At 31.1% G+C, this 11,786-nt stretch overlaps 1 protein-coding gene across 2 annotated transcripts in view; it reads right to left on the minus strand.

Annotated features, from left to right (window-relative positions):
• The window catches only part of SNAI2_1 (Snail 2), a 22,769-nt gene extending 12,325 nt beyond the window's left edge, over window positions 1-10,444 (minus strand). Inside the window, exons 1-2 of one of the 2 annotated variants that reach the window (XM_012938288.2) lie at window positions 4,654-6,261; window positions 871-2,888 (exon numbers count right to left, since the gene is read on the minus strand). In XM_012938288.2, coding sequence (XP_012793742.2) covers window positions 1,321-2,676 — 1,356 coding nt within the window. In that variant the 5' untranslated portion in view covers window positions 2,677-2,888; window positions 4,654-6,261 and the 3' untranslated portion in view covers window positions 871-1,320. Of the gene's footprint in view, window positions 1-69; window positions 2,889-4,653; window positions 6,262-10,062 lie in introns of those variants that run through there. The other variant, XM_051211332.1, reaches the window with a different exon arrangement.
• Window positions 10,445-11,786: the final 1,342 nt, after the last annotated feature.

Genomic DNA, 11,786 nt, shown 5'->3' on the forward strand with positions numbered 1-11,786 from the left:
GTAATTTTATATCAGGACAGGTGGTGTATTGATATCGAGTCACTAAATTAAATGTTATTTCATTAAAGAGCTTTAACTGATGATATGAAAGTCGTGAATCCCATGGTCTTCATTCACAAAGTGGTTGTGGTGCCATAATGATGCAATATACAACATTAAAGTTAAAGTGTATCTTATATGTACTCAAATAACTACAATAATGGCATAATTTCTCAGTTAAAATATAGTATATTAATAACAAAGTTACACTAAAAACATCGTGTTTATAGATCATAGTTTAGCTCTAATTACCCAACACGCGATCTTTCGTTGACTTCTCAAATGTTCCATTATGATTTTGATAAGAATGCATTTCTATAAATTTCATGCGATGGGAATTAAAGAAATGGAACAACTCATCAATGTAAAATTATCTTGATAGAATATTGGTCAGAATGATATGGTAACGTGATTATTTCTATGATACAGATGAGCTGCTGTACGAGATTCTGACCGATATCCTTAGGGAACATTTCTTTCGTGTCTATTTTCATGCTAAGTTTACAGCCTAGTTAAAGGTTATACTTGGTTTTACTTATTCTAACTACAATTAATTGTTATATGTCACTTAGCTTAATTGTTACACCAAAAAATCTTCTGTACTTATCCTTCTTCCCACAGACTTGGCATAGATCCATGAAGTCATTGACAAGTGGACTGAGCCATGTTGGTAGGTGTAGACAAAATGGTTGGGATCCGTGAGACGATAGCAAACGATGGTTAGAGACCTTGATTGACATGGCGCAGGTGCATCCACTCTTTGTGTTTTCCCAAATTCCAATCTTCTGAATTCTTCATGTCCCCTTTCTTCTCTTTCAAAATTTATTTCACTGGATTATACTCCTTAAATAATATCTTCAAACCCTAATCTTTCCGATTACTGCTTATACTTTTACTACCTCTACCATTACGGGATTTGAATCGACAACTGCATCTCTGTGCTAATATGGTGTGGCAACTCGGACTGATATACGTACGTACGAAATTCTACGTTGTTGACTTCTCCTCACAAAACATCTAAATTTATTTACCTAATATTGAATTTCTTTATCACATTTACTGAATGTTACTTTTCATTAATTTGTGTTCCTTTCATATGCACTTCTAATAGGAACCTCTATAGGTAGAAGTCTCAGAAAAGAATAAACAGTTTCCACAAAATTATCATAATGACGTTTCTTTTTACTCAATTTCAACTTTTAAATATATGATAAAACAAATAGTGAAGAAGTAATAAATATTGCACTGAGTGATTTGTTTCACATTTTCTTTTTTTTTTTTTCAATGAACATGTCTTAATTTTTTCGATTCAGGTACAATTTTATTGTCAAATATATATTCAGTAGTTTTAATAATATTTCGTGATTTTGTTGATTTTTTCATTTGTTGGAGACATGAAGTGGTTTGGTGTTTAGTTAATAAACCCATGCGCGAAAATGTCCTATCACAATGTAGACATTGATAACGTTTTACTTCAGAATGTGTTTGCATATGTGCTCTTAAATTAGATCTATCAGCAAATGCTCTGGTGCATATCATGCATCCAAATGGTTTTTCACCCGTATGAGTTCTTAAATGTCCGTTTAATAGCCACATCCGTGAAAATGCTTTGCCGCATAAATTACATTTACATGGTAATGTATGCGTACGTACATGCATTTTCAATGCAGACATTGAATAGTATACTTTATTACACAAATGGCAGAAATATGGATGTCCATAATGATGATCTGGTGCAGATGTCACTGTTGTTGTTGAGGTCATCATAGGATTCATTTGACTTGAACAGTCACTATTACAACAATCTTTGTTTCTACTCCTTGAGTTCGAAGAAATAACACTAAGTCCTATTGATGAGTTACCACCAGTATTTGGCAAAACATTTCGTGATCTATTCATACCATACACATTTTGATATGCTTTCCCATTTTTATTGTCATGAATCACTAGTTCATTACTTTCTGTTACATTTACTGATGATGGTGATGATGAAGTTAAAGGAACACCTGGTGAATTTGCCTGCCTCAAATATTGAGTAGTATGCAAACTATTTGTGTGTTTTAATAGGCTAGTTTGTGTAGAAAATGTGTGATTGCATAGCTGACACTTGAAACGCTTATTTCTTGTGTTATTTCCTGATTTTTTAGTACCAGAAACTTTGGTGCTTTGGTCAGTTGTAGAATTGTCGACTACATTTTTTGGTGTGTTAATTAATTCTAAGATTGAAAATTTAGGTTTTTTAACCCATGGTTGTGATGCATTTAATTGTCCATCTTGAGAAACATTAACTACCGAACTATGATTGTCATTATTGTTTATATCACCTTTGGTAGAAAACAAAGTGGGATCCACAGAAAATTTGGATTGTGACGTGTTTAAATTACTTATCACAGACGACTGGTGCATTAATTCCATATAAGGATTATTTATGCTCAATAAGTTATTCAGTTTATTCAATATTGATGAAATATCCTTTGGATTATAGTAATAATTTAAATAAGGATTTGCAATCAACGATTCATTTATTTTTGTTAGTGGCTGGTCAACAGACAAGTTATTAATGGTTCCACATTGTTGCATATTCGTTGACAGTACTGATAAGTCAATAGGTTTCATTGATGAATTAGCTGCTACCATGTCTTGTGTAGATATCAATATATCATCATTACGGTAATGATCGTTATTGACTTGATATTGTTGTGTAGAATCTTTTTGTCTAAGTGAATTACTAGGGCATCCGTCGAAAAACAAATTCCATAGTGCTAAGTTACCCAGTAAACTGTTCGAATTCAAGTGTTCCGATGTTAATTTCAGGTTTTCCGTGTAAATATTGCGTTGAGTAACACTTTCTAAAAATGTGGAAATATAAATTAAAATTGTTAGAATATTAAATGTTATTGTCATGTATAAAGGTAATTTATATTCTGCATTAATCTGTAACGGTATTCGATAGAAAAGTTGATAAAAATTTGTTTAAAATTCTATCAACTCAGCAGAATATGTAGTTATTTTTCATGAAAATCCAGATAATATTGAAGTAATTGAGTAAACCAAATGAAGGTGTAAGAAAGTTCAAGAGCTGTAAATTATGAGTAGTATCTTCTTTTTTAGAAAAAAAATAGTTATTATACAAAAAAGTTCTTGTAAATAACAAGTATTTTAAGATGGTAGAGAAAATTTGTAGCTCAAGTGGATGATCTAAGTGGAGTTTTGTTCTATGAGCTACCTACATTCTACCTGGAGTTTCTGTTGATGATATTGTTCGGAAGAACAGTGAAAGCTCCACCATCAAACTATCCAGCTCAGAGAACAAAACTCCACCTAAAACAAATATTTCCTCATCATAAACTGAGTGGTGCTGGTAAGTAAAATTTGAATCTGACTATCAAAAAAACTGGAATATCGAGTTTGACTGTGGATCTTTGTAAATCTTATTAAGATTTTGAGTGATTAATATTTCAGGCAGAAAATTACTTATGAAGAGTGATTCCAGACTTAATATGAAATAGATTTTATTGATGTCCTCTTTTCTATTGAATATGTTTATCTTCAAACTTTGAGATTAAAACCGGATTTATCTCAGAACGTAAACAGCACTTAGACTGAAAATTTAAAGATATTCATTTCCCCAACATAATGTCACTGAGTTGCGAGCAACAGATGGGTGTGTGTCTGCTACCCATTTAACCGATATGGTTATTTAATCATAGCTTCGTACAAATTATTCGCAACCTTAGATACCATCAAAAAGGTCATTTTTTCAAAACAATTCCCTGAACTACTTTAAAGTAGTATAAATATAATGAGGCAACATCCCATATTGGCTTAGCAACTGATTAACTGCTATTGTTCATCCAGTTGATAAAGTACCACAAGCTCTTTATAAGTATATTTCAATCTCAACTTTATCCTCATTTTCTAGTACAAAGTCAAGAGAATCTTTCGTTCCCGATAAAGTCGTATACGTGCAAATAAGTAAAATCTAATAATTATGTAATATATCGTTACGTTACAACGTAAAAAAGTCGAAGTGACACTTTTTTCGTTCCAGCCCTTTTTAAAAATTATAGACAAGAAGGAACAATGAACCATCAAAACAAAGGAGGGGGATAAAACTGTGAATTAATTATCACTATTAAACATGAGGATTACAGGTTACTTAAAAAAAAACGTAATTCTTAATGACCTGATGAATCTGTGAATCAAACGGAAATATCTTGTCCTTTATGAAATCTCCTGTGGAGAGGATTTTTTTTAATTACGAAAAGCTACACATATATAAACAGAGTGTATGTAGGACAAACATAATTTCACTTAATCAAAAGTGTTTAGGGCATAAAAAACACTATTTGATTTATGTGTATATAAAAAGTGGTCTTCATGTTACGGATTCTTATATTTACATGATTATGTTCGGTTGGAAGAGTTATTTCTATCCTGCTGAGTAATTTTTCAGAGGAAACGATGATTACTGTCTGTGCATTAATAGAAGATGAAATGACACGGTAATACGAAATAAATAAATGAAAGATATTTTAATTTGACAAATTCATAGATAAATTTGATGTTCTAACAATTATGAATTTATACAACTTTTGTTGTCATATTATTTACAAAATTAACACCATGAAATAATACTTTTTGGGTTTTTATATAGAACAGGACTTTGACAAAACTATTGTAATTCAAATGTATGAAAGGTCGTTAGTAGTCTGAAAAAAAAACAAAAGTCAAGAAACTTCAATAGTTCTTAAGTCATTATTTAGTTATGCTAACTTTATATATAATATATTCAGAAGTATCTAAGTGAAAATGTAAAACAAAATATTGAGATTAGGGATAGGATGTTGAAGAGGATTAGACAATCATGATATGAAAATTATTCGTCCAACTTCATAGTTAATGTTCTCATTTACAACTTGGTATATCATTGAACTCATGAGGCGATCTAAGTTGGACCATATTTTCAACAGTGATCTAACTTCAATCGGTTAATGATTTCAAACAATTTCAACAATATTAACAACCTAAAACTGAAAGCTTAGTATACATTGCTAGGGTGATAAGAGGTGCGGACTGTTAGTTTGTTGGACTTTTGTTCCTTCAACAAGATATTCTTGTTACACTTCGAGGAGAACCATAGGCCATCCATTATCATTCTCTAACCAACCCTATAATGATCTCTCCCTTCTAGTTCTTCCTAAACGCGACTCATACATTTAATGTCTTCTTCCAATTCTCATCAAAATGTGTTCTTTCATCTGCCTCTTTTCCATTCCCTTTCAAGATTCCAAGTTAGCACTTGACTCGTGATGCAGTTTGATGATTTCTTCAATGTATGTCCTATCCTCCTTAGTCCTCACACTTACTGAGATCTTTCTTTTGTATGCTGATGAGGTATCCAACCTTCCAGTCTGTTGATGGCACTTGTTCCTTCCCCCAAATCTTCTTGAATAGAACAAGGAGCATGTTTTCAGTAACTTCTATGTCTGACAGCTGTGAGAAGCTCTGTGTGTGCTGCTTCGATATCCTGTGGGCTTAATTAGTCAGGTCTATTCAAGAGTTCTTCCTTGTGTCTTACTCACCTGTTCCGCAGTTCTTGAACGGCGGTGACTTTCCTCCTCGTTTGTTCTTGACTGGGTGCTGTGGTTTGCTATATTTCCCTTCTTATTTCTTCGTTGGATCAGCTTTTTCCGCTGTCGTTGATGGGCCTTCGACGTATTTCTGCTCGTCAGCTCTAATGCTCCTCTTCACTTTCTTATTTGTCTCTGTGCATTCAGTTTGTCTTGACTTTCTCTGTTCTTGTTCAACTGCTGTTAATTGTTGTTTTCGTGCTCTTCTTCTCTTGAATCTTGTCCAGGTTTTTGATACAGTGCGATTCTTTATGATGATGCTTGTTGTGGCTCAGCACCTGACTTGTTGAAGTTAGTGCCTGTTTAATCCATCTCCAGTTGTCCTCCATAGCAGTTTCATCAAGGTTCATACAATGAGTAAATTTATAGACTTTCTGTAACTTGCTTATATTTGCTCAAATAATTTTGTAACTGTCACAAACTATACATGCATTGCACTTTATACATACTGTTTTTATCACTATACAAAACAACTACTCGAATGTACCTAATTTTTATTTGTCATTTAGTAAAATTCAACTATGAAAGAAGGTTGCTATCAAATTCACTAAGCATGTAAGGCGATTGCATCAAGATGACTTTCGTAGTTTTTGAAATCAACTTAATGGTTAAGTGTGACAGTTCTAAATCTTTTTTTATTAAAAATATCGCTAGCGATTAAGAAGAAATAGGTGTATGTTACTATTCAAAATAGAGAAACGGTAATCTATAGTTTGGTAGTGTAATATTCAACAATGAGGACTCAAGGTTAGGAAATAAACAATTACTGAGCATTTAGGCTAGCTTTTCAAATTTACTCCAAACTATATTGATGTTAGACTTCACGGATATGTAAATGCCAATAATCAAATGGATTTATGTTGGACATAAATTCCCGAGAAAGAAGAGCGAACATATATTAACTACGAGTTTCTTTGATATTTGCACAATTAATCAACAATTATTACTTCATTCACACCTTGTGAAACTAGTTGTCTAGATATATATATATATAGTATTCAACATGCATAACATTCATAGTACTTATCTCACAATACATATTTATTGTAAAGTATGGAATTCTTATCGCATGTTTGTGAACTGTATTTTTGCATTCTCAGTAAGTCAACAACTGTCATTATCTTTGATCAGAATATTGGAAAAGAATAGCTCTTAGAGCGATTTTACGGAATAATTCGTTAGACCATTTTTGATTCGTGATCGAAATTGGCGAGCATGATTTTACTTTTCAAAAAATGATCAACTATATCGTGGTATGATTACTTCTTAATTATGATTTATTATTAAATGAACATAGTTGATAAAAATCAGAGTAATATAGTTCTTTTGTTCAATCCTAGTATATTTCTTTAAATACCACGAGTCTCCCAAAAAGTACGAAGGTCTATCCGACAATGTCCCAGTAAATACTAGTCATAATATGTCAGGAATACTGAGCTGATTATATCTTCGAACACAAATCAATGTACACCCCAAGTTGATTGAGTCTATCAACAACAGTCAGTGTTATACCTTCAATAGCATATAGAATAAAATCAAGTAATTAGAAGATATATTATATTTAGATGACTTTTGGTAACAGTTTAATTCGAAAGTTAATTATTAATTCATGAGTTGGTAATGTTACCAGATAGAATAGGACCACTATTTATCATTCACTAGTATCAGTTTAATTTATACATAATATGCTCATAATATATAGGTGGATAACGGACGACCTATCTTAAAAGAACTGACTAAATTTTGTATTCAGTAGAAAAATCTCAGCCACAAATCAAAAGTGTAAAGACAGAAAAACTGTTGTTGTCTTTTTCAACTGACTTCTGCTCTCATTACTGTTAAACCAAACTTCCGAACCATCCTCTAACTATTGATGGAAATTTTCTGGTGGAATCTTTAACATTTTAGATGGTTTAGTTATGATATCGAACATCATAATTTAGCAACTTACATTGGATACACCCATCTGGAAATTACAATGATGCTATATCACATCAAATTCGAAGTTGTTCTGGCCACTTAAATTATAGATAGAAAAAAAGTGTTGATCATTAAATTTAAAGGTTGAATGATTTTTACACATTTTCAACACCATAATTTCGTACTAAAACTAAAATCACAAAACTATACAAATAAATGAGAACAGAAGGAAATGTGTTAGAAATATTGACTATTAAATCCGGTTTCCATTAACATGTACAATAGTATGCCTGAAAGATGGAGATGAACTAAACTAATCAAATAATCTTTTGCAACACTATACAATAACAACAGAAACCAATTAGTTTATGTAACAATAATTATCTATTCTCATAGTCACGTCACCATTTCGGATATTTCAATAAGGAACGAATAACAATCTTAGTGACATAGTATGAATTGATCTATTCAGACAATTCTCTCCTTCTATTACCAATCTAAATGCAACATTATTAATTCATTCATTAAACGGATGAACTTATCTCTGATGATGTTTACGCGAAACGTTTCATCGAATTTGAGGACAACATAAAAGTGGATTAGTTAACTCTGATAAATGTCCAAGGTGGACGAGCGGACAACATGGAAAACATTTCTACGTCATCAAAATTATCTTGAAATTCAATTGGTTATCACCACCTTCAGAATGATCGAACGTACCTTTCTTGGATAAAATTAATATTCTAAGTGAAATACAATGTTCATGACTTCTAAAGACCAAGAATTTTCTTCAATTATCTATGAAGATACTTCTTTAATTTTGACTCAAATAATCTTGAGTGATACTAGTTTTCCAAAGTGTAGAGAATGATATATTTTAAAAACTACTCAGATTCTATAATATGAAGTTATTGAAATTTGTTATAGTTAACTTTGTTAATTAAAATGTATTCGTTTAAGCGGAGATTTCAGCAATATCATTTACTCATCCACTTCCACCTTTTTATTTGTATTAATGATATTCTAGTTTTTTCTATACGTAGATGCATACGAATAAAGCTATTAAAAATAAACACAATAATTCGCTTGATTTCTGTTCGATCTGATACAAACTGCTCACGAATTGTTGTCTTTCTTTTTAGCCAAAATGATTACATTTTACAAACTGGAAGAGATCTACATATTTCGATGCTTCTCATTACATTTTACTGAGGCAAACACATATGGTTCAATTTATTTTTGTGTTAAATAATTCACATTTGAATTGGGATGAAATGACCATTGTCAATACTCATTTATTTTCGGTGACATTTATTATATTTACTGAATTAACCATTTCTTAATGAAATTAAAGGTGTTTATTAATCTCTTTGCAAAAATAACTAACATAGAACATTCTTTCTACTAAAACAACCATTTAAGACCATAAATCTAGTTATAAGAAACTAGAACTTTTCATTTTATATGAATAAAGCATAACTTGAGTTTTATTCACTTGATTTGAATGATCAAGTACTCGAATAACTTCTGACATCTAAAATGAGCACTTGATAGTGTTTAAGGTATAACTACGATGAAGTTAAATACAATACACAATCTTGGCAATAAAAAACAAATTCTTTATTTATTTACTTACATTTAAGTAGTCTATTTTACTTTTTTTTCCACATTTATTCTTCTACTCTATACACTAGTGAAACAATTTCAAAATCGGTGATGCATGAATTGTAATTTTGTTTGATAAGAATATATCTGAGTTAATTTTACACTGACATATTGAACTGTTACAGGAGTAACAATAGGAATGCATTTTAATATATACAGATAATATTTGCTAACATTAAACTTGATATACGTTAAGGATAAAATGAATAAAAAAAAGGGGTATGTATACCTACTTATAAATAAATTAAAAGGGGATCAATCCTACAATTATTATTACCATATGTGTAGATTAGTACATAAATATATGTGTACAAATTTAATTTAATGAAATAATAAATAAAGGGCTGAGCATAACTGCTTTATTTCAATACAGAAATGGTCACCGATAATAGTAGCAGTAATAGTCCTAGTACCAGTAAACTATGAGTATACGACTGATTATTGGGGAGAAATATCTCAAATATTCTTAAGATGCTCTGATGTATATTAGTTAACTTTTCAATACTTCTATGTATCTGTAACGTTCAAGGAATAAATTTGAATGTACACAGGGAAAAACATAAATATCATTGTGTATTAATTATTTCTGTAAAGAATAGTAATAACTCTTCTATTTAGTGTATATGATTGTCTTTTCAGAGGTAAAACAATACTCGATTACATCTCCAGTCGTTTAGAAACTAAGTAAATATTATGAGTTAATTAAATAATAATAATAATAATAATAATAATAGAATCGAATTTGTATTATCACTAAATGATCGATTGTATATAATACAGTGGTACAAATAAACAATTAACTCACCAATAAATGAACGTAGATATTCATTATAATAACTTGGATAAGTGTTTTGCATTATTTCACTAGTAAACAGTAGTGTGAGTAATAACAATATAACAAAATCAAGCGGGAGTTTGTTGTTTCTCCGGTAGAAAGAGAATTAAATCAGAGACGATTAAAGAAATTGTATGTTGAAGTGACAATGGTTGATTATGAGCACTAATGAATAGTTGATTGAATATTATTACTACTTTCGATATGGTTTGATAATGTTGACGTTTTGAACTACTCGAATATATATATATATATTCAAAGCATTTTTTACCTTGGCCAAATCGGTCACGCTTTATTATCCCTCTCTTAATCAGTAACTTTTTGTGCACTATGCCAACTGTTATTGTGTCCTATTATTACTTCTACTTACAGTTTATTGGAGATAGTGCTGACAGTGAATATTTTATAGGCAAAAGGGGAGAAATTTTGTCAGTAGACTGGGTGCAGTTGGATATAATTACAAATGTGTGTATGTGTATGTGTGTACGCGTGACGGTGTCTGGATATGTATGTACACATATTTCTAAATACCATTTTCTTATAGATGGGGCTGTACTGATATGCATACAGATAATCTAGAAAGACTGAATTACCGTATTTTGTCCTATCCCGAGTTAATTTTATAATTAGTGAAAACAGTATTAGTATCAATGATTATGGTTATCATATACAAATTTCGGAACTCCCAATCTCTTCATTCATTCATTTATTCATTTCCTATTCACCTATTACTTTTGTACAAATGAATACCTAGCAATTGGGGAAAGATATACAAAAATCAAACAACCTAACGACTAGTAAATTTTAAAATTCTCTGCCAACGTTTTTGTAAGTAATGATATTTCAATATTAGTGTATTACAACCTTGATTATTAAAATATTATATCAATAAAATAAGCTTTATGTAACTTTTGGACTGTTAGTTAAGCAAAAATGTCTGTAAATTAATACACTGAATCAGTGAACTCTGCTTAAGATTTTACTAACGGCATACCATTGATTTCAAGGTCTTCAAGAGTCAAGCACATGATAAACACACTTTTCATCGTACTGGACTTCATTTTAAGTGAAGTAGATGTCTTCTATATAACTCAATAGCAGTAGTGTTATATTACGAACTAAGTGGAACAAGAAACGTGAACCACTGAACGCTAATTCAGTGATCTGAAGGTAATGCGCTTAAATGTCTCACATGTTTCCTGAGGTAGGAGATAAGTGTACTCTGTTGAAAATTCCTATACTAGGTCGAAATATCTATTGTGTGGTTCTTATTGTTCAATGATCTTACAAGTGATGTCAGTCTGTTATTATTGTTGCGCCCAAATCGAACAATCTCCATATATCTCGTTTCCTAAGGAGGTGCAATAAGCCATACAGATCATATTTAACTGACCTAATCAACGACTTTTGAAAACATTTGGTGATTCAAACCATCGTCTTTCGAACGAATTGTTTTACAGTTTACCAGTCAGTGATGACTAACTATCTGGTTTGGTTATAAATACTAACCACACATTTTTCTACTATCTGCTCTCTAATTTCATTCATTGGGTATAATATGCATGATTTTCCAGCTATTATAAATTAACTTGGTTGGGCCTTATTCATAGCTACATGTTCTGGCGCACTTTATTGTTTTCCACTCAACCAAATACATATGGTACAATTCGTTTATTCATTAAGCTAGATTTTAT

This window comes from Schistosoma haematobium, chromosome ZW, assembly GCF_000699445.3.
Source record: "Schistosoma haematobium chromosome ZW, whole genome shotgun sequence".
Classification (NCBI taxonomy): Eukaryota; Metazoa; Platyhelminthes; class Trematoda; order Strigeidida; family Schistosomatidae; genus Schistosoma; species Schistosoma haematobium.